A 27,970-nucleotide genomic window follows, 5' to 3' on the forward strand; every position below is an offset into this window, starting at 1 on the left:
ATCGGCCCCTTCAAGGATTGGTGATGAAAATATAGGAAAATATTGGAAAATATGTGTACAACGTGTACCAAAAAATATTGTTCAAAATATTAATATATAAAATTAGTGTCCTTATCCTTAATGAATCACCCTGTAAGTAATAACACAAAATAAAAACACACCACATAAGACATGCGCAATCGAGCCGACTGACTTTTGGCTTTGGTTTCAGAATTATTGGCGCACCACCGTCCATCGCGGATTTGGGAACCATTGGCCGTACACACACACACACAGCAGCAGAAGAAGAAGAAGAAGAAGAAGAAACCGCAATCTCACGAGACCGAGAAGATTTGAAATAAATGGCGAGGAGCGTGTCTGGTCATCGGTCAGTAGTAAGGTACTGTTTGCCGGCCACAGCCGGTTCATGTGCAATCCGTTTACCGCGGGCACAACTACTCGCCAACGCCGCCACGCATGACGACCACGACCGTTCGATTTGTATTGTAATAACAATTGATACATGTTGTTGTAGTTTTCGTTTGGTTTCTGCCTTTTTTTATTTCCAAAATGAAGCTCTTGCCGGCGTTGTTAATCCGTTTTTTATGGGCGTCCCGGTTGACCACCACCACCGCCATAGGTTTTCAGAATTATAGAGAAATACACACCGACGACGCGGTGATCTTGGAAGGTAAGAACAATAATAAATATTAAATTCTATTGTAATAATTCCACTATCAGTAACACACGTTTGTCGAGTATAGTATACAATAATTGTGTGTAAATTAAACGTCGTCAACCACAATTTCTTTCATCTTTCCGCCATAGCGTCCAATTAATGTTTTTGACTATATTTTTTTGTTTAAAATCGTTTTACTTGTAGTCAATTCACGATTGATAATCAGTTAAAACCGACATAGTATGTGTACACTGCTTACGAATTACTGTCATTTGTTGATTTCCAAAAAAAATTGAATAATAATATTTAGTTTGATATTATTATGTACATGCGACAATAAGTATTTTGGGATTATCGACAGAAAAATATGTAAACGTTTTAGTTGAATATATGAAGTTTATCTAGTATTTTTTAAGTTATACAAAAACCAAAATAGGCTAATAATGATTTTACACGATTCCAATATACTTCCATTATAGTCCATTATTTCAAAATATCAGCAATGAACAATCTATGTAAAAAAAGTGTTTTGCACTCCATAATTTGTCATTGGTTAAAGTAGATGTATCTGTATAATATATATATATTTTTTTTATAACCAGTATTGTAAACTATTTAATAACTATGTATAACAATAATAATTTATACATAAATTTGTAAAAAAAATACAAATACAAATAACACTCCCCGAAACAGGTTTAGCTTTATTTTTATTCTGACACTCTACGGTTATTATGTAATAATTCAAAAAAAAAAAAATCAATACAAATTAATTCTCTCAACAACAAAGACATTGCAAGTTAAAACTGTATTAGAACTTACTATTTTTTATCAAGTATTCACACTGCTAAATACCAAACGATACCAATGTTTTTTGAGAATTGGATTTCCGAGCATATTTAAACATCTATATAAAAGAAACATAAATTTCCTATACTAAACTATACCAAAAATTGTAAATCTTTTCATATCTACAACATATTTAGTTGTTAGTTGAGACAAAGCGTAGGTATAGACTATAGTTTTTTTTTTAGCAATACCTTTATATTACTGTATTTTCCTATGTTAATTTGAGCAATATTCAAGAGACAATATATACCTAAGTACAAAAATGTATTGAGTAGATACATAGATAAACTTAGTGTTTGTAATAATTAATTTGAATATATTATAATTATCACATTAATAATCGAAAAATTCTCTTTGTTCAGAATAAAAAAAAAAGTATTAAAGCCTTTAATTATTGTTTGGTACTCTACCTTTAATTATTATTCAACAAACGTGTCTGGATTTATTTGATTAATCTTTAAATTGGCGACAACCGTAGTAGACATAATAATATTTTTAATGTGCTGTTGAACGTGCAAATATAAAATATATAATATATATTTTTTATCATCAACTACGCCGGAATTCGACCACAAATTGAATAGGTTTTTTTATTTATTTTTTACGCATAAATATACCAACGATATTGACCACACGAGCGCAGAATAATTATTACTAACACTAAAGGACTGGAACGAGAGACGATTAAGAAAACCAGCAAGAAATATAAATTACTGTACGAAATGACTTATCTGATACCGCGTACATTGTCATATTTTGTTCGATGCCAAGGCCGGCTCATGGCGCACAGGTTCAATGACAGCTACCACGCGTCCGTTTGTTTACATAATGTAAATCCATAATATTATACGACTTCGTCTGCAATACTACTTACTCGTTAGAGTTCTTCGGATTTCCAAAAAAAAAACCTGCACAGACATCTTAAAAGAGTGTAATTAATTGTTTTTTTTTTAATGTGATTTTGTTCGGGGAATTTAATCGCCGTTTTTTACCTAGAACGAAAAACACTCATTAGTAATACCAGACCCGGACACTGATAACAGTTAACACGGTAAAGATCCTTATCACACAAAAACGCGTCGGCCATTTTCTAAATATGCTCCATAATAAATTATATCTATGCATTATTATTTTTAGTTGTATGAACATGGCCGCCACTTGTTTGTTTACATTGTTTGGCTACCCTTCTGCTTTCATCTATTCTGTGGTACTTACATTCGTTGAACTTTGTACAGGGCGTGTTGTGTTTAGAATTACTTTGTACATAATTTTTATTTTTATTAATTAGGTAAATTGTATATTAAAAAATAGTTGTGTTCATAATATTTTATTCGTGTGTAAAAAAAAAAAGTTAATCGATGGAAGTACAACTCGTTTGTACGATTGAAATCATTTACTAATTTTTAATAACTTTTTTCTACTACCGTTTTATAACTCAAATCACAACGACACTGTATAAAAAGATGTGTGTTAGACGAAAAAATACTTTGTGCACGATTTCCAGTAACGTTGTATTAGTCTGTGATTCGAATGTGTAATTACAAAATATACAAACCATTGAAATCGTTAATAATAATATAATACACCGTTTGTTATGATTATAATTATTTCACTATAATGAATTCAACGTCCAAGGTTTTTTTAGTTTGCTAGATGTATTAAAACTTGTATAGATAGTTTTACGCAGTAAATAGTTTATCTAGTTTAATATACCGTATAAGAAAAAAACCGTTTAAAACCTCGTGGGATAATATATTTTAATTTTTGCCAATCTGTAGATCTGATTTTATTATTATTATTACTTTTTATTTCATATGTTAATTTAAAATTTGCGAGTCCGCCAACAAGCATGCTAGAGCGGACGCGTTATTAAGGTTTATTGAACTTTCAGTTGACATTTTATTGTGTTTTCAAGTATATATGACCCAGAACAGGAATGCTAAATCGAAAAACGACACTAGCTAATATTTTTTTATTCGGCAAATCGTTTATTAGTCAGACACAATGATAATAATATCGGTTCGATTAAAAAAAAAAAAAAAAAAGGAATCATTATATATTTTGTAGAATATTTATGAACATTCCTTCGTGCGGTCTAAGAACTATGACTTTATTACTCGTTGGTACCTCCTAATGCTAAGAGCATTAATAATTCCATCGTCGTCTGGTATTAAATCATCGAGAGCATACCGATTAAATATATATTATTCAATATCACTAGATATACACGGGATGTCAATAAAACCCGTTTCTGGGCTCTTTTAATCCCCTTTGATTGTGGTTGTAGCAATAAGACTGATCACTGGCGATGATGAATTTAAAATTTACAAAAAATGACCGTCACGTTTTAAAAAATATTCGAGACATTGTGTCATATAGAGTAATAATATAAAGAGATGAACTAACATATACTAGCTTGTATGCAAGAGCGAAGTAAAAAGTACGACTAAAACCAGTATGACCACATAAAGGAAAAAAAAGTCTTTATTGTTGAACAAATAAAACAACTAGGCATTGTTATTAAATAATACAAATAAATAGCTAAAACTCAAATATAACTTATATACAAATTAACAATAATAAATTTAATATATTTTATCGAATTTAAAAACAATATTTTTTCAAAATACTGTTATCTAATCACCACAATATATTGAGCGATAATTATTTTTTTCTATCTTGGCAGACTGACTTTAGTCCTACTTTTTGCAACACATTAAAACTACTATAGCCACCCCCTGCATTGTGTACTTTTTTTTTAACTAACCGATTTTTCGACGATTATGTAATCAAAATCTAATATCTTAAATTCCTAATTTTATTCCATATTGTAACATTGTAAGGATTGTATTTGAATTTTCATTGAGAAGCAAAATGAAAATGAACAAGTAGGTAGAAACTTATTTCTATATAGTGCAAAGAACACATTTTGCAAAAAAATACCATTAGAACAACGCATTTTACACTTAGCACATATAAAAGTATTTTAATTTGTTTTGTCCCATTACTAAATACTAAGCACAACACAATCTAAAAATATTATGCAAATTTCACAGTTAATGCTAGTTTTTATAATACTCATGAATTATTGATGTCATGGTTTGTACCTACTTAATACCTACTTAATTTTTGGATAAAATATATATATATATATATATATATCATTCTAATTAAAAAATTTTAAAAACCTACCTATAATTTCCATCACTTTACATATTATATTAATTATGTTACATTGCTAATGTTTTAAAAATCGATTGGCGATTGCTGGAGGGGGCTAAATCCATTGGCATAAATTATTACAAATACTCATTTTTAATAAGTTATTTATTTTTAGCCAAACAATTCGCCTAAATCGTTGGAATATTCTAAAAATAACGACGTATACCGTTTAAAACGGCTTTGGAATACGAATATTATGCAGTTTAAATCATTTTTGGCAATAAAACGGGTTTCCAATGTTGTATATACAAACTTTTAATTTAAATAAAATACTCGTAAATTGTATTTCAGTTAATATACCGACACATATATGAATTAACTATAGCACTTCTTACTTAATAAAAATAAATAATAATTATTTATAAGACTTGACAAAAATCGTTGAGATAAAGCGAAGAAAATATATAGAAGACAGTAATTATTGCCAAACAAATCGGAATATGTTATGGTTTATTTTGTTACTTTTTATAAAATGAGATTTACATTAATGTGTATCATAATGACAGTAAAAATATGATTGGGGAGAAATATAATATTATAGTTGGTAAAAAAATTGACAATTTTCGAGACGTTCAGAATATTTGCAAGTCTTATATACATTTCGTTCGCTATTATTTTAATTATTAATGCAAATTTAGCGATACTTACCTATTTATATTTGTTGACACTTCAACGTTAAATGAATTGTATTATTCCGAATTTCGTGCAGTTGTCTTAGATTTTCCGGTTCGAAGGATTTATGTATGTGTCATCGTAGCGACATTTCCGGTACTTTGATCTCTCGAATAGTTGTGGAATAATCGCGCTTTTAAAATAATTATATTTCTTAGCTGGAAACACTATGACTAATGGCTTGTATGTTTGTGACTTGACTATGGTTTTATGATTAAAAAAAAAAAAAAGAGTTACCTGTACAAATTGAAATAGCTACGACGCACTTACAAATTGATGCCAAAAACGAAATGCCATTGAAACACCAGTTGAACACGTGGGTAAGTCGTGAGCCATATATATAACTGTACCTACAACATGTTATTATAATTTATAATCCAATAAACAGTGTACAGGTATTCTTAAGACAGTCACAGGTACGCTGTCACACACCGTCCAAGTGAAGAGAGAAAAGAAAATATCATTACATTTTAATCCTCATAATACACTCCATCATTAAAAAAAATATTCGCATCCCTTATTTGAAAATTGAACATAAATGCAGTTTAGTTGTTTAAAGCGTTTTTATATAAGTTACTTGAAAACCGCCGTTTGTTTTTAAAATTGTTTATCTATTGTTTTACCACCTGGATATTGTTTCACATATGAGCACAGAAACCCTCAATCGCTCATGCCGACTTATATTGCTTTGATTTAACTTCCTTAAATCCTCTCCTTCCGACCAACCAAGCAGGCAAGTAATTTAAATTTAAAATATAAAAGCAGAAAAAAATTAAAAACAAAAACATTCGCCTTGGATTACAATAGTTAACCGTCTAGATCCCGCTATAGTCGCATTGAGTAGATTAAAAATGATCATTAAATCTCTTTTACTCTTGTTGTACAATTTTTCTGATCTTATTTTTTTTAAAAAAGCTACTTATCACAGATATTTTTTTCTAATTCTGTTAAGTTCACAACAAATGTTCTCCATTTTTGCCATCCCAACTAGCTACCTTTATACAAAAAGGTAGGTATAGGGTTTTTGTCGTTTTAGAAGGTATTTCAATTCTAAAGTCTAAAAACAAATATTCTCTGTCGAGGCAAACATACTTACATACCTACTCACTGTAATTCATAGTCAAATATTATACAAGTGATCTACTGGACGCCCACGTATATAACTGTCATTTTGGTAGGTAAAACGCACGATTTCGAACAATGCTGATCACAATAATGTAATGAAAGACTTTGTGGCACGTAAATTAACTTCAGAGTTAGATAGGAAAAAAAAATTATATATTATATATTTTCAACCACACCCAGATGAATGTATAATAAAAAATAACCAATCAAACGGACAAACAAGCAACGTACAAGTACGAAAAATACATTAAAACCAAAAGTAAAAAAAAAAATAATAATATTTGGCAACTACCTAATACTTTTCTTATGTGAACCTTCACGCAGAAACTACACGTGTGAAAGATTACTACTTAACTATATTTTAATGAATCGAATAATACATACAATGTATTGTTAGTGTGTAGTTTGAGTAACGGCTTTGGCTTTGGAGGGTTTGAACTCGATGGCTAGTGACAATAATGATTAACACTTAAGAAATTTAAATAATTACCATCAATCATTTACAATGTCCACATTTTACATAAATAAATATGCGATAACCAATCTAAATAACTCTGCTATAAATTATGCAGAGAATATAACTAAAAACGAATTACAAGTAAAAACAGAATAATTGTTTACACTAGGTACCTTACCTTATTGAAATGAACCTCATCCACCTGATTTCAGCCAAGCTTGTGATTTAAATTTAAAAAAAAAACAAAAAACAAAAATGACCAAGTGTAATATTGAATGTATATATTCTAAATATATTTGTTTTTTAATTGCACGAAGAACTAATTTGTACAGTTAATTTTTTTTTTTTTATTAAAATAAATATAAATTACATTTTATACAGAATGTTTAAGTTTAGATTATATATATTGTATAATTATTCAAGGTTATTCAAGGCTATATTTTACTTAAAATATTTTATTACATTGACGATAGTTTCATTTTAAAAACTATTCACTATGTTTCATGTAAATTTTTTTTGGTGTTTAATAATGCTTACTTGTGTTATTATAATTAAGTTGGAAATAGTGAAAATTGACTGAAAAAAAAAATAAAAGACTGGGAGTTTATTTATTTTTCTTTTATCTTCTAATTTTAATTAAAGTATATAATATTCAATAATCCCACTTCTAGACAACTATATAAACCATGAAATGTATAACTATGTATTTATTATAATGGCATTTTCTTTTCATATAATCTAGTCCAATTAATTTTTTATGAAACACAAAGTTCTCTCGCTATCTTCTTAAAAATCTCCTCGTCTTTTCCTGTTCTGATGAAAAAAGGAATTAATGACTTGTAACCTGAAAATGTATGGCAATTTGTTGAGATTTTTGGAAAATTATTAAGCCGTGGTTACAGAGTTAACACACTTCTTTAGTATATTAGCATAAATTAATAAAACCTAATCTGTGCTATTGGGTCTATGTATCAATGTAAATTTTTTTTTTCAATTATTAAGCTTCTCTGTATCTTTATACTTTGTAGTTGGAGCCTAGAGATTTCTTAGCAGAGTGTTATTATGGGTATTTTTTTCTAGTTTGGGAATTGTTCTTTGGGGAGGGGGAGGGGCATTTGTCCATATTAATTAATTTACTAAAAATGTTTGTGATTACTGCTAATCATACATGGATCACATTTTAAGATATCGTCACTGACTATATGAAAATATAGTTTTTATAATAATATACTTGTCTTTTTGGGTGTGAATTGGAAATACTAATTAGGGGTCTCTTGAATAAAATTTGATATGCAAGTAGATGTATTGTTTAATATAGTTTAGTATATTTTTTTGCGTAGTTAAATAACCCCAAAAAAAAAAATTAAAATATTCATACATTATGTTAATAATATCCACACATTTGTATGGTACATTAGTACAATTTACATCCGATCCGGTCATCAAACAAACACCATACCTACTTGGTACATCGTGGTCACAGGTCGTGTACATAATATTAGAGTATATTGACCCAAGACGGTCGTTTTAACTTTTAATCGCCGATAATATAATATTTGCAAACGACCAGTTTGTCGGACGGTTTAATGTAAAAAAAAACACCGAATTGGGCACACCAAGGACGTATAAATACTTATTATTGTATACCTGTACACGTTTATCATAATGAATAATATACGTTCCGAGCGAGATTAAATGTATGTAAAATATTGTTAATAACGATATTGATATAGTTTGCATAACCTGTAGGAAGCGACGAACCTACTGCGCAGATTTTTTTTTCTCATTTCAGATATAATTTGTATTTTTATTAACAAGGAGCCAAAAAAAAAAAACCGTAAGGAGTCGCCCATTTCAAATGACATACGCGTCGGTCGGTTCTTTGTTTGATGACCATATTTTATATTACTATTATGCCTACTAACGGTAATATTTTTTTTTTTTTACTCATTTCGTTTATAACTGTTACACGTTGTTTACCAACGCTAAATCAGTAAGTACAGAGACGGTAAATCATTCGACGGTCTTGTATAAATTAGATCCTATTAAGAAGCAACGGTTGGGTCACTTAATTATTCGAAAAAAACCTATCGTCCTATGTGTGTACACTGCACACTTATAGCGTTAAAATATCTTGTCATATTCTGACTATTTGACTATTTTTTGAACTTTTTTTTTTTTAATGCAAATTTGCCATATTATTCTTCAGCGTCGCCGGCAGAAAACGTCCCGGACGAAGTGGTGCCGGACGACCAAAACACACAGCAGACCAGCACCAGTGTTGACCAGCACAGAACAAAACGGCAGACCCAATGGGCAATAGTTCCTGGACCTTGTTTGACGGGCAGAGGTGCCCTAGGGAAGTGCGTTAACTTCCGTTCGTGTTACCCGTACATCAAGTTACCGAACCTGCATTACTGGGAATCCTGGGTGATGGGAATGTACGACGCTTGCACTTACATAAGCCTCGACCATCAACAGGTGAATAGTACAATACCGTATGCACGCATCGCTCGCTTACACGCCGTTTTGGAATATTTCTATATTGTTTTTTTTTTTTTTTTTCAAAATCCTCAGTCATACGGCGTATGCTGCACTCAACCTGGCATCTTAAGTCCGGGACTTCCCAACAGCGACGGAACGTTCCCGTCTTTCTCGATGCCGCCTTCCAATTGGCCACCGCCGCTCCCGACTCATCCCACCCATCCCGCTCATCCCACTCACACACCGCCAAGTCCTCAGTTCCCGGGATGGCCGCCGCAGCAACATCCGCAGCATATAAACACGGACGAAGTAGCCAATGCCAACGTTTCGTCGACGACTCCTTCGAACAAACCGAACGTGACCCCCCCAAGCACGGAGAATGCAGGCAACGGACAATACGAATGTGGTATAAAAAACGTTATTGGTTACCAACAAGATCAGGAGAGAATTGTCGGCGGGCAAAACGCAGAGCCCGGAGAATGGCCTTGGATAGTAAGTTCATTTCTTAAAAAAATCATATACCAAGGAGAGAGATAAAAGGTGAACTTTTTGAATTTTTTCATCCATCTGTAGACTGTAAAAGTCGGGTTCGGATACAATGGTAGACAAAAAAAACACCATTCAATTAACATAACACCAGACTGAAGTGCAATGCACTGTGTAAATCGCATACACAATATTGACTCTGTTTTATTTTTTTACCTTGGGCCTCCAAAACATGTTTACATCTTTCGGGTTTAAAGATTCGGTACAAATGTAACTATGTGGTATAATTTTAAGAATTGGCCGGCGGGCTGATATCAATTACTTCTCGAGTGAAGATGTAAACGATTTAAAGTATTTAATATTAAAACGTTTAAAATGAATCAACTTTTTTCGTATGGTACATAAAAGTATAGATATTAGTACAGTAAAGGTATGGATAAAAAAAATAATTACATACACACAACAAACCTGTTTAATAGAAACACATCTGTTAAGGTTGCTATTTTCAATTCCGGGAGACATTTTTGCGGCGGATCCTTAATTGACGATTCTCATATCCTAACCGCTGCTCATTGCGTTGCCCAGTGAGTTTTTGGTCTTCATGTGCACACATATACTTAATTATAGCTTAAAATTTAATAATTACAGCATGAGTTCGTGGGACGTGGCCAGACTGTCGGCTAATCTCGGTGATTATAACATCAAAAGCAAATCTGATGTAAAACACTTGGAGAGACGAATCAAAAGGGTAGTCCGGCACAAAGGATTCAACCAAATGACTTTGGTGCGTACCAAGATAATATGATACTTACTATTTTTTTTTTTTATGACTTGTACTTATTGATTGTTCGTTTACTTTTAGTACAACGATATTGCAATCCTCACGCTCGACAAACCGGTGACGTTCTCCAGAGAAGTGCATCCAATATGTTTACCTCAGCAGAGCAAAGCCTTGTACTCCGGACAACAGGCCACGGTCATCGGCTGGGGTAGTCTGAGAGAGAGTAAGCGGCGAAGGATGAATAAATTAGATAGATAATATGTCTTTGATTTTATCATATATTTTTAGGCGGTCCACAACCGGCAGTTTTGCAAAAAGTCAGCGTACCAGTTTGGACTAATCAAGAGTGTAAAAGCAGATACGGTTCGGCAGCTCCCGGTGGAATAGTAGAGCATTTCTTGTGTGCCGGGAAAGCAGCCAAAGACTCTTGTAGCGTAAGTGAACTCGGTAATTTCCCAAAGAATTTCAGATAAGAAAATCTGTATAAAATGCCCATCTCGTTTGATCCCGAACAGGGAGACAGCGGCGGTCCTCTGATGCTCAACGAAAACAAATGGACCCAGGTCGGCATTGTCAGTTGGGGAATAGGCTGCGGCAAAGGACAATTCCCCGGAGTGTACACTCGAGTAACGTCGTTTATGCCTTGGATAATGAAAAATTTGAAAACTTAACGCGGTTTTTATTAAGCCATACGATCACGCGGTGGTAACACTTATTACCTTTGTAAATAGCTAGGTGTAATAATTATTATTATTAATATAATCTTTACTTTATACTTTTATTTCCCAGTCGTTTTTTTTTTTTTTTTTATATTCTTATAGTTATTTATAATATTAATATATATATATAGAATATATTATGTATTGTGTGATCCGATTACAGCGTGGTGTTTATTTGCCGTCGTGCAATTGTACGAATCCGTTTTCAGAGTCCAAGACTACCATATCGCCTGAAATACATAATATAAGGTGGTTTTGAGATGCGAAATCTTAATAGCTCTCGGTTCATCGGTGACGCCTACCCGTTTTAATGTAACGTGTAATGTCGGACACTCCTATGAGACAAGGCAACCCGTATTCCCTGGCCACGACAGCTCCTGTATAAAATATTGAATTCAACCAATATTAGTATAATATACTCGACAAATTGTCATTGCACACACACACACACACACACACACACTGACCGTGAGATATGACACCTCCGATTTCGGTCGCCAGACCGGAAATGATTGGGAAATAAACGGACCAAGCCACGTCGATGGACTTGACAAACAGTACGTCTCCCGACCTCAAGTTGCCGGCTTGCCCGATGTGTTCCAGGACACAAGCCCGGTTCACCACCCGTCCGGGATAGATGGGAAAACCCGCGAAACGTTTCGAACGCAACGCGGGCGACGACTGCGAACAGCGGCAATAACAATAATATTTTATTCGCCGTTGTGTCGGGACAGTGAAAAATAATGTAAAAACACAACATGTGAAACCTTCGAGCTCGAGTCTAGTTGTTTACACACTGGTGTCCCGATGTTGACGTCTTCGAACTGCAGCGAAGACAATGTGGGCCATATTTGTTTTCTTTTCATCGCTCTAAAACGCCGTACGCATACAACACGTGGTTGCAAAAATATAATAATAATAAACTTGAATTTTACATATTGTTATCCTATCGAAACGATCTATTTGCCTACGCAACTTGCCTGTGAACGACGGCAAAGCAACGGCGGTGTTTACAAACCGTCTGCAGTTCGTGTTGGGACATGAAAAACAATAATTTAGGATCCGTCATTTTTCCCTCGTCCACCAGCATTCGACCGAGTTTCAAATAGCACAAACGCAACTTGTGTGTCGTCGAAACCAACAAATCTTTAGACTGTTCTCTGCACAAGATACTCGTTTGGTATCTGGTCAACAAGTAGCTCGAGCAATACCTAGGGACGAAACGCCAACCGACCACAGGTTTACTAATAATTCAGAAAACAACAGCGGAATTTTTTACTTTCTAAAAAAACCTCCGGGCACGTTATCTTTGTGGGGCTGTGGATTTTGGGTTTCCTCGATTCTCGGTTGGTGGTTTTCGATTAATAGCAACGTCCGAAGACAACAATACAAACGGTCAGGATCGGTCGACCATGTTTCGGAACCTAAATCCAACTGAAGCAAATTCAATTTTTTTTTTTTGGAAATTATTTTTACTATCGTCGTTTAGATACAAATACAACCTCTTGAACACCGCGGTGGCCGTATTTTCTTATGAATTCTTCCACGAGCCGATAGCCTTCTTCGCAGTTATCCTTTAACCAAGAATGACACTGCTGTACGGGCAAGTTACAAAATATTTGCTTGTCTATTTTCCCGGACAACACGCTAGCTACACCCTGGCCAACATAAGATTGTCGATTTTAAAACCGAGTTTTGCCTTGTTTCTGATCAGTTTAATTTAATACCGTACCTGTAAATCTTTAAGTATCAACGCCGAAATCACTTGAGAGTTATCTACTAACGACGCCAATTTCGTCAGACATTGTTCGGTTGAATCTGTTTGCATTGCATACAATATTATAACTGAAATCTAATTTTATGCATACCTACTAATTGGATGTTATAAAATATCTTACCTTTGGTTATTCCAAAACCGAATACTAAAATCAACGTATAAAAAACGATGTTATTTGAACTCGAAGCTGTGTGACAAAGCGTAACCTTGATGATGTAACGTTTCGTTAAAATAAATGTATAATAATTATTCCAGTAAATCTAAATACAACAACTATTACCTCTTCCAAGAGTGTTAAAACCATGCTTATACTATCTAACATTTCTGATGATGTATTGGCGTTTTTGATCAACTCTTCTACGTCCATATTGAAAACCTTTTCTTGTACATCATCCAATCGCGATTTAACGTTATATAATGTCTATATACATAAATCATTCGGGGTAAATATTGGTACTAGAAGTAGTGTATTGTTGGACAAGGATCATCCTCCCTTATCAAAATAGATAGGAGGATTGTTATCAGTGATACAGATTTTTTGGCATAAAAAAATGGTTGATTGTGAGTATCAATGTGGTATGGATGATTGTTATCAGTGATAGTAAGAAAAACGGGATATATGTCGAATGGCACGGTTTTTATTCGTTGTGAAAATTATATAATTATCATACCACATGGATACTCACAATCAACCATTTTTTTTATGCCGAAAAATCCTTATCACTGATAACAATCCTCTTATCTATTTTTGATAAGGGAGGATCATCTTCGAGGATCACTGATAAGGGAGAATGATCCTTACTCAACAATACACTACTACTAGATGCCTGTAATTAATCAAAATTACCTGCAATGTTAAAATAGACTTTTTCAACATTTTTACAATACTAGTGGTATTTTTCAATAGAATTTTATTCCAAACATCGTCTGTTAAGAACAGTTTACCGGCTACGGCGTATTGTATTACATCCGAGTACATACTGCCGGGTTCTAAATCTTGAAATATCTAAAATATTAAAGTGTTATTAATATGTAGTGCCCAAACTATGGATTATAAATTTGAGAAATAGACGTCCAACGCTGGACGATTATAAATACCTACTTGACAAACATTGAGACAACAATTGAAACTCGTGTACAACAGCTGTTTACTGCGGTAAAAATCTGTTGGATCGCCTTCCGTCAACTTTAAGAGTGGAAACAGCGAAAAAAAATCCAAGGTCAACGACAACGGGTGGACCGCGTTAGGAAACCCATCTCTGTAACCGTAATATTACAGAGATCAGTGTGATGAACGGAGCTGGGAACTCGAGAAGTTCCAGTTCTGTTCGTTATGGGCCAAGCAAAATGTGTGCAAGTCAAAAGACAACAATTACCTGCTGTTGTAGAACATTGTAACGTCATCGCTGGCAAACGGAGAATCAAACTCGCGTACAATTTCACTGGTCTGCCAAGCGAATATAGACGTGATCGGTCTGCATTGAACGAGATAAATGCGGTCCTTCGAATACGATTAGGAACGATTATTATTAACAATACACGTTTACCCCGGTGCCACGGCCCAGATCACATACCCGTATCACAGCCCATTCGACGTCTACCGGCGAGTTGAGTATCTCTTCTAACCGGACGCAAAACTTGGACAACTCGACCATTACATTTTCAAAGGACCTCAATTTCGCCGCACTCGTGCGGCTTGCACTAGAGTTTTCCACGTCCGGATCTGAGACCCGAGCAATACTTTGCCGGGATATGACCACAGTGTCCGGTGTGACTGTTCCCGAAGCAACGTCCTGACATATATAATACCATCAACACGGTTAATCCGGGGCGTTTCGAAAAAAAGAACGGTGGGGTTTCGAACGGCTGTAGGTTGTCAAGTACCCTAAGCCCTCTACGGTAGGGCTTGACTGCCGTCAGACGTGTCTCTACGGCCTACAGCACGCCCTGTGTATTAAACATTGCGATATTACATCACCGAGGCCCGTGCACGATGTGATGACTATTCGCTCGGGATCGCCCGTCATTGGATCTCGGGTGAACAACACCCCTGCAGATTCGGCGTCGACCAGCCGTTGCACTATTACCGCCATGTCGCACATCAAGGGCTGTCCGTTGTTTCTGTTTTAAAAACGACACGTTTAGTACTTACACCACCGTGTACCACCTAGTGTGTACTCCAATTCCTACTTTCTGTAGATCAGAGCGTGAGCAGAAAAATTAGAAGCCCAACACTCGAGCACGTCGGATATTATCGAGCCCAAAGCAACGGAACCTAACTTTGTGGTATATTGGCCAGCCGAAGATGCCACGTCGCCGTCTTCGAACGTGCCGGACGACCGCACTGCATAGGGTTGATTTTCAGTTATACTCAAAGAAATTTCGTCCGACAATTCACGGTTAACCTCGGACGACAGCCATTGGTCTCTTAACCTGGTAATTTTTTTTTACAAATATCGCAGTTAACACGCCATCATCGTTTACCTTTTGGGAGGGCGTTGCGCCGGTGATTTTCAGTGGTAAAAACATGTTCAAGCAGACTGTAAAATAACTCGCTTGATTTTGGTTTTAGAGTAAAAGCACCCGTTGTTAAAATTAAAAGAAAACAATAATCCGGAGGTGCGTTTTTAAAAAAAAATTAATTTTTTGAAAAGTTACAGCAGTCATTTAAAAATGTTTAAATAGTCGTTATTTCCAAACTATGTATTGAGCGTTATACTTGGAATAACGAAAAAAACGCACCGTCTTGCCCTCCGAAATATTGTTGTCTTTTAATTTTATAACGGGTGCTTTTACTCTAAATCCAAAATGAAGCGAGTTATTTTCAGTCTGCTTAAACAAGTTGAGATGAAAAAACATTTTTAAATCGCTTTCGAGGATGCTGTGATAGTCCAAAAAATAAATTAACTACCAAAATAGAGCCGCGGGTATTGAACGAATAATTACACATCACAGTTTAACCTTAAAATTAAGATTTTGTAATTTGTATTTCCTATACTTTACTCCTTAAAAATGGGCGGTGCCACGCCCTCTTAACCCGCCTTTTTAACAATAGCGTACCCGTCGCAGCAGTCTAATAGTTTCTTAACGTCGTCACAGTGCTTTGTCAGCTCGATAGCGTACCGTATAGAGTCTAGCAATACTTTGTTCTCATCCAAATGTGCTCTCATGGCGGCCGTTGTAATGCATATACCATCGGGTACGCTGATCTTTGACCAAAAAAAAAAAAAAAATAAACCCAAAGTCAGTCTCTGTGTGCAAGTATTGTTTTCATGTGTCTACAAAATCGCTACATTATCAGCTGTCCGACGTGCGGCCACAACGGTTTGCTTTAATATTGCTAAAGATTTTGCTTTATTTCCAACTACATCCGAATGCATACATGTCGCCGAATTCAAGTTGACCGTTAAACCGACGGACAATACTTGCGGATCCGCCGTTATTGGATCTATTTCTCGTTGTGATCTATTTCTAAAAAAAAAAAAATGCCAAGTAGAATGTTAAACGGATTGCAAAAAAAAAAAAAATATAATTTGCTGGTTTCACGCCAATAATATTTATACGATATCCAACAGAAATATTATATACTACATTACAGACAACCGTCTGCCTGTGTAACCGTATGCATAATACATATTAAACAGCACGTTTAATGTAAATGGATATATATATATATATATATGCAAATAAATGTATTCCAGAGTATTTTATGAACTGTGTGGGTGTGTCGATTCGGTAGACTACAAATATACACACAATATGAACTTGATAATAATTTCTCTGAGACGATATTTTTAGCGTTTTTTGACCTTTTCTCATTCGGTAAAATGCACATGACTTGTCGTTATGCACACTTGCCCCAATAAAATAGCAAAGAAATAGTACTGTAGATGTTATATACCCAAAGTACAAAAGTATTCCTCCGAGTCCATTTTCGAATCCGGTTATTACCGATACGTTTTCCAACGACACCGCCGTCGAACCTGCTAGGCGCATATCAATACTTAAATCGTCTATAACGAGTATGGATATTAAATTAAATTGAAAAAAAATTCATTAGTTAATAATTGATACACTGTACGCCAGATGAATATTGATCAATTTTGTTTTTGTTTTTGTATTTACCACCGTGCTGCATAATAAGTGAAGACTCGCCAAACTGTCCGTCTGTAATTTCCATGTCGCATGCTTCCTTTAAGTACTCGTGACTAGTGGCTGATTTTAAATGACCGCGACAGCAGTTTAATCTAAAAAAAATTTTTTTTAAAAAAATTATTACCGTCTAATCGCACCAATGGAACCCCCCTAAAGCGAGCAATAAGACCTTTTCGATTTTTGTAACGAGAACGTTTTGCTGTTGTTGTTCAAGCGACCGGCCAGCACAGAATCTCCAACAGACATGTCCCAACGTCTCAGCTTTAAAGCATCCAAATCAATAGTTTTACTTTCTCCGTCGACTACCAAAGTCCCAGAGAGAACACCGAACTGGTCAAATCCTAACAAAGTGTTCACCCTAAACCAAAAATAATTATTATATTGTAATGCGCTCGAAAAGTATTTTACTGTAACTAAATTTTTTTTTAACAGTCAAACATTTTTGAAGAGGATAGATAGAGGTGGGGGGGGGGTGCCATAGTGGTCAGGAATCCGAAAACAATATCTCCCATTGAAAATATACACAATCTTATACCTATAACTTAATTATAATAATCTAAATTTGTCTTACAACAATACATCATTTTATAATTAATATAAGGACAAGGAATTAAAAATAATTATACGGTTTTGGGGTAGCTGATTTGAAATAGTTTTTTTGAATAATCTCCCTACTTAGAGGGGTTAGGGGTATATTTTTTATTAATTTATAAAATTATCAAGTTGCCCGTCGAAATGTAAGTTTTTGGGGTTAATTTATTTTTAAAGTCAACTTCCATGTTTTTTTAGAAACATTTGTATCACGTGCGTTTTATATCTACATTTTAGTAAGTCATAATAAACCGGTGGAGTAAATATAACTCCAATACAATAATTAGGCAATATTTCAGGTATAACATACAGTATATAGGTATCCTTAAGTTACAAAGTACACTTTCTGGAAGTAGGCTATAATAATGACGTGGCGTTAAGTACAACAGTGGTCTAAAAAACTAATTAAAACATACATTTGAAATTTGGTAAACTAATAATATCAACTAATTTAAATTTATTTCATTAAAGTATTACAAATAATTTAGTTTAATTTAAAATGAATTATTCAAATAGTAAAAAAAAAACTAATTAATAATTTAAACAATGCAAATTTAATCAAGGTGAAATAAATGTAATTATTGCAGAAGGTAAACTACCGCACCATAACCATTTTCCCAGGATGGCAACTCTTGTCTCCAAGAGTTGTCCAAACCGGTCGTTGACTTGAAAAAAACAATTTTAGACAGTTAATTTTAACTTTAAATTCATATTTTTATACTTGTCGGTTAGGCAAATAATATATTTTTTTCTTTTCAAACAAGAGGGTGGCCAAGGGACCAAAGAGGGTTGCCCAGACACCTAACCACCCCTATAGTAGTCACGGCATTGTTCCAATGAAGACACTACATAATATCATTGATCAACTATCAAAAATTCTACAAAATTAAAAGCAATTCGGTGTTTCTTCAAAAATGTCAGTTATTGTTCGAAACCAGTGTGTTTACTTACGCGTCTTGACACTGTACATCGATTTCCTCTTTGGAAAATTCATTCAATTTGTTGCAATAAACGGGAAACCCGAGAGGCTTCCATCTGTAATCATATAGGTCAATAATTGGTATTGTCTAAAACTATGTGTTTCAAAGGTCCTTTTTGGTTAAAAGGATAATACGGTTTTGAATTCGAAGCCTAATGACTACATTTTATTTCTCTCATAATATACATACATGTAATTAGAGAATATATTTGTATACATTAGTTTATATTTTTGAAAAAAATTCTTACATTAAGTTTATCTTGAAATGACAACTATGTTGTACTTCATTCCTAAACAACACAATAGGTACTTGATCAGTTTTTTCGAACGGGGAATAATTATTAAGATAATAAAATATATATAACGTGGATACTTAATGCTGAGACGACCGTTGAATACGATTCTCCACTTTTGCATAGGAACCAAACATTGTAACCGAAGACTAGGCATTTTCCAGCTGCTAAAATCGTGACATTGGTTTTTTTCTAAAAAAAAAAAAAAATGTCTACACTTATCAAAAATTGGGTGTAATTTTATTTCAAAATCGTTCCCTGTCATTTTTTCAATAATATTTCATGCGATTTAGTATGGTATTACAAACTATAATTATATAATTTTACCTAACTTTAAATGTTCAATATTAGACATGCGGACATTAAAAGCAAATCCAAGACAATACAAGACTCTTTTTCACTCTCAATCTAAGCCAAACCCCCCCCTCCCATCCTTCGATGCTGAAACACTTACTTGTGCACTAGTAAATAACTATATAGTGTAACGTTTTACATAATTATAAATAAAAAGATATGTACTCACAATATTTGATTACCTATACATTAATATAAATTATGAATATATACTAATTACTCTATGTATTTTTCTTCTTATAACAAAACTAAAGTAAATAAAAATTATAAAATCAAAGTAGTTTTTTTTTTTTTTGAAGTCCTAATGTAAAATGATGTAACCCCTATTGGGAATGCCTTGATACTGTCAAATAAGTGGTTTTTCGTTATAAGAAAAAAAACGTAACCATTTGTTTTATATTTAATACAATTTTGTCATGTACAATTTTTTTGTTTTTTTTTAGCCAAGGGTTGAGGTCTGAGCAAGTATTAAAATAACCAGAACAATTATTTGAATATTGTGCTTATATTATGATTATTATTGACTATTTTCGACCCTAAACACCACAGTAGTTTGGTGTACCTAATTGCAAATAGTGTTCGCTTTACCTTCATAGCTGAACTCTTGACCGGTGTAATCTTGATAGTAGATCATCGATCTGGACGTTTGTAATTGTCGATCTTGATTCATGCACAATATCAATGTATTTCCCACGCTGTCCGAGCCAAAAAACACAAGAACACCTTGGAAGCTCTAAACCGTGTAATGGTTTTATAAAGACAAAACAAATGCAACAACTTAATTTAAAAAAAACCTTACATTCGGGTTTTCTCCGTCTAATATAATATCCGATTCCGTCGGCGACGAAAAGCATATTCTTTGCTTGATACAATCCATTTTTTCCTGTGGACTTTTTCAATTTAAAAAAAAAACTAGTTCACGTGATACTTACTAATAATGGTAATTTAAATTATAATGTGATTGAAGTAACAATACCAAAATGTCTATGTTCGCATTTATATTACCACATGTGTAATTATCAGATAACTTGAAAGCCAATAGACACTTGCAGTGTACATAAGTGGTTGGCCAAGTGTTGAGCAATGTGTTATCTATGACTATTGTCTTTTTAAACAAATACTTTTTTCAATGTTACAGCAAATTAATGTAATTCCTTAAATACTAATTCTAAACTAAATATCAAATTTTTTCTTGAAAATAACATAAGCATGAGAAAACACTTTCAATGCAAATTAAAATTAATATGGTAGCAAACAAATTAAAAAAAAAAACCCATTGTATTTTACGCATAAAGTTCTACGTTACTAATTCCCACGCCGAATAACACATTGTGGGCCATTGTTTATAGACAGAGGCAAACTCAATATTATCTTATTGTTTTAACTTTCAAAACAATAAAAGTAGGTACTTAACACTAGACACAATATAAAAACAAGACAATTTTGTCAAATTCTGTTTTATTTGTCAAACTGGACTGGTTTGTTTGATGAAATCGAAGGAAACTCAGCTATTTTATTCAGAAAGACAGTTGTGTATATTTTATGTTGGTTAATAATCAAATCAGTTAACTAGTTATTAATTATTTGTCGATTTTTGGTTATTGAAAGTTGAAACAGTCCATTTATCGATCAAATACTTATACTTTTAGATATAATACATTTATTGACCTTCACTATTATCATATTTTACTATTTTCCACGGATTTTTATGACTTAATTATATGATCCTGTTTTTTATGAATTTTAAGAACTCATAACTATACTTATAATAATATACATGCAATTTTCATTTATTATGCATAAATAAACTTAAAACTTCAATATAACTTGACCTACTGATTTAATCTAACGCGCAAGGTAAGCGATTTCAATATTTTTTAAGGTCAAAGGTATTATCGTTTTTTTTCACAAACGATTTATGAAATTAATTTTATTCTACAATGATTACATTATTTTTTTTAAGCATGAATATCAACTTGATTTAAGATAATGAATGTACAAGGAAAATTATTTTTACAGCAATGTTTTTCATCATTATCGTTAGGATTAACGTTATTACACATATATACGACGTGAGATAAACAGAAAATGAATTTTTCTTCAATAGTTGTTTCGAATCATCTTGTACGCATAGCTTAGCCAACTCGATTCAAAATATTTTTAACAATAACAATACAATGTAGCTCATATCACCTTTTTATGTGGAATAAGAATATGACGACCACTAGTAGCTTATTAACGCCCTTGAGAACACCATGAGGTAGAAGGTTGACCAACAAGTCTTTTCAAGAAAGACGAGAAGCTAGGTTGGATGGTTTCGTCGTGCAATGTCCCTTCACGTTTTTTCAATAAAAACGACAAGATAAGGGATGGATGATCTTCGAAAATAACCAATAGTCAAGATACAGAGTACCTAGCCAACTAGCCAAACAGACACGTTACACAAGTTTCATAGAAAAATTAAAAGACCGGTAAATTTGCCATTTCCAATAAAATATCCATAAGTCGACCGGTGAAACAAGGTATGAGACACATTGTAAACATTTAGATTAACCGAGATTTACTATCAAACCTGTTTGCCTTTATAAATAGTTTACCCATTAAATAATAATTCATATTAAAATTAGGTGGAACAGGAGAATACATTTGATATCCTAACGTTGAATTACATAAGTATTTTTATTTTTTTTTTACACAAATCAGCAAATTTAATAATCTGCTAAACATTACAAGATCGTTAGTCTTATGCTGAAGAGATTATTAATAAAACAATATGAACTTGACTAAGAGAGGAGAATAATAAAAAGGTAAGTGTAAAAAAAAAAAAATGTTTGTACTGCCTCATTTTGCACAAATGAGGCAATAGACCTTTTGAGAAAAACGCAAATTGGGTATAATAAAGGTGCAATCGATTTGATGATTTTTTTTGTAAAGAACAATTATTTTTATTGTCAGTAATACTGCGAGTTGACATGCATAAAAATACCTCTGCAATACGAATACACGTATTTTAAAGGAAGCTCCCGTAATCACAACTTAAATCTATACTGATAAATCGAGTAATCATGACAAATGGAATCGCTATACAAATTATTCGCGTGCATAGATCTGATGATGTTTTTTTCTTCTTTTAACGTCGAGGTGGTGCTCCACGTCCCCGTCCGCCGGCCCCTCGAGGTCCTCCTCGTCCCCCACGACCTCTGGGTCCTCCACGTCCACGGCCTCTTCCAGGTCCTACAAGTAGAGGTTAATTTTTTACTTTTCAATAGTAATATTATTTTCAATTATTTTTTAAGAATATTAAAAATAAAGCATTTAAACAGGCAGGTATTAGGTAGACGGTATCTCATAGTTATGACAAACCTCCATGGCCACCTCGTGAACCGCGGCTCATGCGTGATTTAGGTGCATCATCGACCAGAAGCGTTTCGAGAGTAAGCGAGTCTGGTAAAATGTAGTATCGAATATTGTTTCCTCGAATACTTAGTGTTTCATAATGTATAGGCTGTTGGTTTCTTACAGTCATTTTCACAGCTTTTAGATGAGTATTCATAGCTACGTCAACACCTAAAATATCCATTAAAATGTATGTAACAACTAGCTGAATTAATACAAATTGAATAAAAAAAAAATTGTGTACCGTACCTGTTATTGTCCCGTGCACAGTAGTTCCATTTTTCAATTCTAACGTCACCGTTTCGTGACTGAGTTTCATTAAAAACCTAAAACACATCGTAATGGTACTATTAGTGTTATTCGACAATTTTTGTTTATCACCTGTAGTGATGCCAAAGTCAATTTTGGTATTATCAAATAAACTTATCAATAAGTTTAAAACAGTTGTACGTTTGTATTGGATAATATTATTGTAATAATCCTAATACAAGAATTAACCATCGAGAGCTCGCGTGTTTAAAAGTCAAGGCGACATTTGTACCGCTCACAATATATGTGGGATTTGGTTTGTATTTTTCTAATGTTTCACGCATTTAGACGCGATACGTTATTTCAAAAAAGACTGTGTAAATTCCGCTCACGCGAGTGCTAGAAGGTTAATGACTCTCTGTTCAATAAAATATCGTTGGCTTACAAGTGAAATACATCAAGTCGATAATCAAGATATGTCTTGACGGGTTTCTCTAGTCTAAAGATTACAACATTTTAGACCACCGGAAAAACCAAAAAACTAGAAACTACAAAATCTTGACTTAATGTATTTCACTTGTAAGTCAACTATATTTATCTTTGCTAATACAATTTTTCATAAACAATTTTGTGTAATTATTTATCGGAACATCATAAATATCTAATAAGTTTTGCTTAAAAGAAAACGTTATGCCAGGTAGTAGACAAAATATTACGGTTTATTAATAGTTTATGTAATTAAACTGCAAAATGTCTTTCATTCCGGCAAAACAATAGTAGAGACCAATCTTACTTTGAAGAAAGATTTGAAATATATTTATAATTAATAAAAGTTTTATTACTTACTTGACTAACTTCATGGTTTGTTATTATGGGATGTGAATATATATATATATTTTATTTTTTTAATTAACACATCGTAACACACAGTTGAGCTAATAAATAATAAAACTAAATAAATAGTGTCGAAAATTAACGTTAACAAACGATATTAGCCGTGTTTATATCATTTTGAAAATGACGGGAAGCCGGAAAACCAAATATTATGCTTCTGATGTTGTAGACGGAATTGGAAAACCCAAAAACAATGAGTTCCCAAAATGTACTAGGCTATCAATTCAACCTTTCCTCTTTTCAAAATTGAAAAAAAAACACCACAAAATTAATACACAGTCAATAGGTATCTGAAAAATAATTGCAATTATGTTGTTGATTTGCTTATTGGGCAACGACGGTAATAAAATATTAGAAAAGACAGACAATCGATAATTAGGTTCGTATCCACCCTGAAATACAATATTAAAAACACATTTTTGCCTTCATAATGCTTTCAACCGAATTTGACATTATTCCTATCATCTACGGATTCACAAAAAAGCATTTTTTTTTTTTTTAATATTCAGTTACAACAGAACATCTAAGAACCTGCTCGAACCCAGTGTGCTGGATTTACTTGCAATAATTTTGCCATAAGCACCCCGTTCCAAGATACGTGTATTGTTACATGTTGTACAATAATATAATACAATCATTTGTGTTATAGCTTTAAGAATTTTTACCAATTGCTATAAAATATCTGATCGTTAACTTATTATCATATTACAGTTTAAAATGTGAGAAATACAAATAATTTATCAATATTACTTTTAAAAATAAATACTATTTACAGTGTCTACATATTTTTTTTTTTTTCAATGAAATCCTAAACATTTTTTCATAGGTAGCAAGTTTAAATGAATATCCTTTTTTATTAAAGACCTCCAGCTCGGTTTATGCCTTTGACCAAATACACTTATATACTAGATTGAAACAACGAGGGGAAAAACCTAATAGGAGTTAAGCCAAATATATGTAAAAGTATTTCGATTAGACAATAAGAATTATTAGTCTGAATAAACACTTTATACAGTATTAAAAGAGAAGAAATTATTACAAAAATGTCGGTATTTCCCATTAACAACACCATAATGGATACATTATTTAAGTCAGGGAACGTGAATCTGCATTGTATATGCACACAGGATAAAAAAATAATGATACATGTCTAATATTGAATAGGAATTTTAAATAGATATTTTATTTTTATACTTATTATTTAACATACAAATTATACCCAACTTTTCATAGCATACAATTAATGGTACCTTTCAGGTGAAAACTCAAATCCTGCCTTTTTTAAAAAGAGATACATAAATATGACAAATATTTTATTGATCAGTTTTTGTTATACATACACGAAACAAGTACTTTTCTTTAATGTACGTTTTTGTTTTAATTCATACAGTCAACTAGATAAAAAAAAATTATTACAGAAATGTAGGACTTAATTTTAGCATGCCTACTAATTTGTGGTTGTATTTTGTTAAATTTAAATCAAATTTCGCATCAATAGTTCCTTCTTCTAGACTTTTTCACTCTGCAAAATAAAATATTAATTTTAATACGTGTCGGAAAAAATCAAATTGTCAAACAATACTTTTTCGGTCCTTTGACGAAACACCAATCGACACTTATTTGTTGTCCCAATATGTCTGTACTGTTAAGTCCATCACGAGCTCGTGAAGCCTCTTTGTACGATTCATATTCTACCAAAGCATAACCCTACAAAGAGAGAAAAATTAATATTATGAAAAATAAACATATTTGTAAAAAACTTGCTTTCAAAAAACCAGTTCTACGGTCTAAATTCAAATGCAAGTTCTTGATTTTTCCGTATTCGGCGAATTTATCATGTAAATCGTCTTCTTGTGCTTCTTCGTGTAGAGAAGAAATAAATAATATCCATCCTTCCACAGCTTAAAACGACATCGACAATATTAAAGAATAAATTAACGGTACGATAGTTGACTAGCCTATAATTTCAAATCTTACATCTTTGAGGGCCAGGTCCATCATCTTCTGCTTGATCGTGAACAGTTTCAAATTCCATAGTTTCGTTTGAAATATCATCTCTTTTTGTTTTATCGTCGAAACCACGTCCTTTCTTTCTCCTGGCTTTCTCTTTTAGCTTAGAAATAGTCTCTGTAAAACGATAAATAAATCTGATGATAAAATGTTGAACCTAGGTATATAATCTGTTGATTGTCTTCTTTCTTCTAGAATAAAATTCGAATCGCAACAAATCACACAGGTGATTTACACTAAAGTATTATAATAATTTATAATTTTAAAAGCCTTCACTCAAATTCTCAAGCAATAATGTAAACAGAAAATGTGTAAATTTCGTTTGTTTTATTAAAAAGTTGAAATATTATTGTTAGGTATTATTTATAAACGATCATAAAGAACTATTACAAGTATCTAAATGACCGATTGGCAAATATATTAGGTAACCAAAAAGTATTCAGTTATATAAATTACCATCATCTTCTTCAACAAAGTCTTCAGCGTTCAAATCTAAGACGTCGGCCATTTTTACAGTTGGAGTTCACAAGCAAATTCAGTACAAATTGGTAAATTAATTTTTAAGACGTTAAATTAACCTTTTTTTTAAAAATTTGTAATAAAAATAAAGTTAAAAGTTAATACAATTGTTTAATAACTTGAAGAAATCGTGGTTAAAAAGATCCAAAGCGTTTGTTTCACGGTTTACTGATAATAGCTGTGTTGCAAACAAATGTGTACAGTATACAGTTGAAGCAACATAATGAGCATAATTTTCCCTATAATCCACAACAATGGCGACACTGATTATAGCACAATCAACAACGACTGATAAGTGATAAGCGTACCGTCTGACGGCCGCAGCAGCTGTAGATCGCAGTTGGATTAGATTAATGATTTAGAATATTTTAGATCCGCATAGATCATTTAAAGTATTATCTTTGTGAACATTGCAATTGAACGGAATAAAAAAAGATGTCGGCCGAGGAGCAGTAGTAGAAATTGTAGTTTAATAATTTTTTTAAACGCTCAAAATAAATACACACATAAATGATTATCATCGTGTTTTATTGGATAAATTTTAATAATTCATCTAATCTGTGATATTACTATAGCGGATGTAAGTACTGCTGTGAGACGATTCGAATTCAAGCAACACTATGAAGTATGTTAAGGTGACTCCAAAAATCTGAAACGGATAATCATAGCTGTACAATTTACCATTTTAATTGCATGTTGTAATGCATACCGTAGTAATGAGTGACAAGTTCAGAGTAATCAATCCGGCACAAGCGTGTACGTTTACTTTTCGAGTTACCACTTGTCGCATAAATTCTTGAACCTAGAAAAATGAAAACCATTCACGGTGGTCCACTCGATTAATAATAAACTCCATTTGAAAATTAAGTTTTAGGTCTTTGGGTATTTGTTGCTTACTTACCGCTTCGATTTCGTGCAATCTATTCAAGTGCGTTCCCTCGGTGAACCTATGATGTTTGAAAGTGTCTAATAACAAGGCGTTTAAGTTGTCGTACATGGCACTCGACTGTAGACATGAAAAGAAAAAAAATGTATAAATTAACACCCCATAAAGGTCCCGTCGATCTTATTATGAGTACTAACTGAAGTGCTTGAATCGGTTGGGCTTATTCTATAACTAAAAAAAACTACTACCATTTTAAACGGTAACATGTTGTTTGCCTACTTATATAATGTGATGTTTATATTTCACATAGCTCATCGAAGGACTAAAGGAAATCATAAAATCCTTCTTAGCCATGCATCGGAGTTGAAAAATATATTTAGTTTTATACTTTCTCGCTCTAATTAAATAAGGAAA

The 27,970-nt window shown here is 32.9% G+C and overlaps 4 protein-coding genes across 6 annotated transcripts; 1 reads left to right on the forward strand and 3 right to left on the reverse strand.

The window, feature by feature from the left end:
• Nucleotides 1–380: 380 nt before the first annotated feature.
• On the forward strand, nt 381–11,515 carry LOC126832727 (proclotting enzyme-like). The gene is made up of 8 exons (XM_050563611.1): nt 381–670; nt 9,193–9,464; nt 9,561–9,959; nt 10,449–10,537; nt 10,602–10,737; nt 10,816–10,957; nt 11,023–11,168; nt 11,250–11,515. Exons 1-8 carry the CDS (start codon nt 550–552, stop codon nt 11,403–11,405), a joined length of 1,461 nt encoding a protein of 486 aa, XP_050419568.1. The 5' UTR covers nt 381–549; the 3' UTR covers nt 11,406–11,515.
• A 38-nt stretch (nt 11,516–11,553) lies between these two features.
• On the reverse strand, nt 11,554–20,650 carry LOC126832726 (uncharacterized). 3 transcript variants are annotated; one of them, XM_050563609.1, is made up of 27 exons: nt 20,579–20,607; nt 20,402–20,485; nt 20,191–20,335; nt 19,329–19,440; nt 19,204–19,245; nt 18,928–19,011; nt 17,555–17,743; nt 17,356–17,477; nt 17,132–17,243; nt 16,524–16,701; nt 16,291–16,439; nt 15,421–15,663; nt 15,204–15,351; nt 14,805–15,023; nt 14,607–14,731; nt 14,333–14,489; nt 14,078–14,236; nt 13,511–13,651; nt 13,352–13,436; nt 13,186–13,271; nt 12,956–13,111; nt 12,733–12,887; nt 12,434–12,664; nt 12,221–12,323; nt 11,921–12,134; nt 11,756–11,830; nt 11,554–11,683 (listed from the first exon to the last, which is right to left on the reverse strand). In XM_050563609.1, the coding sequence occupies exons 2-27, from the start codon at nt 20,477–20,479 to the stop codon at nt 11,625–11,627; spliced, it is 3,567 nt and encodes a 1,188-aa protein (XP_050419566.1). In that variant the 5' UTR covers nt 20,480–20,485; nt 20,579–20,607; the 3' UTR covers nt 11,554–11,624. The 3 variants fall into 3 exon arrangements, with proteins under 3 accessions (XP_050419566.1, XP_050419565.1, XP_050419567.1); XM_050563608.1 differs by lacking the exon at nt 20,579–20,607 and having other exon boundaries at nt 20,402–20,570; XM_050563610.1 differs by lacking the exons at nt 11,554–11,683; nt 11,756–11,830; nt 11,921–12,134; nt 20,579–20,607 and adding an exon at nt 20,608–20,650 and having other exon boundaries at nt 12,141–12,323.
• Nucleotides 20,651–22,514: 1,864 nt separating this feature from the next.
• Nucleotides 22,515–24,278, reverse strand: LOC126832772 (small nuclear ribonucleoprotein Sm D1-like). The gene is made up of 4 exons (XM_050563702.1): nt 24,094–24,278; nt 23,248–23,324; nt 22,966–23,169; nt 22,515–22,836 (listed from the first exon to the last, which is right to left on the reverse strand). The coding sequence occupies exons 1-4, from the start codon at nt 24,105–24,107 to the stop codon at nt 22,733–22,735; spliced, it is 399 nt and encodes a 132-aa protein (XP_050419659.1). The 5' UTR covers nt 24,108–24,278; the 3' UTR covers nt 22,515–22,732.
• A 1,019-nt stretch (nt 24,279–25,297) lies between these two features.
• On the reverse strand, nt 25,298–26,824 carry LOC126832784 (RNA-binding protein 8A). The gene is made up of 5 exons (XM_050563731.1): nt 26,608–26,824; nt 26,119–26,268; nt 25,906–26,042; nt 25,724–25,848; nt 25,298–25,663 (listed from the first exon to the last, which is right to left on the reverse strand). The coding sequence occupies exons 1-5, from the start codon at nt 26,657–26,659 to the stop codon at nt 25,633–25,635; spliced, it is 495 nt and encodes a 164-aa protein (XP_050419688.1). The 5' UTR covers nt 26,660–26,824; the 3' UTR covers nt 25,298–25,632.
• Between the last annotated feature and the right edge of the window lie 1,146 nt (nt 26,825–27,970).

The sequence above is a fragment of the Adelges cooleyi genome, unplaced genomic scaffold (assembly GCF_023614345.1).
Source record: "Adelges cooleyi isolate 19-005CV unplaced genomic scaffold, UGA_ACOO_1.1 ACOO_flye_CR_arks_rails_tigmint_CR_PRNA_167, whole genome shotgun sequence".
NCBI lineage: Eukaryota > Metazoa > Arthropoda > Insecta > Hemiptera > Adelgidae > Adelges > Adelges cooleyi.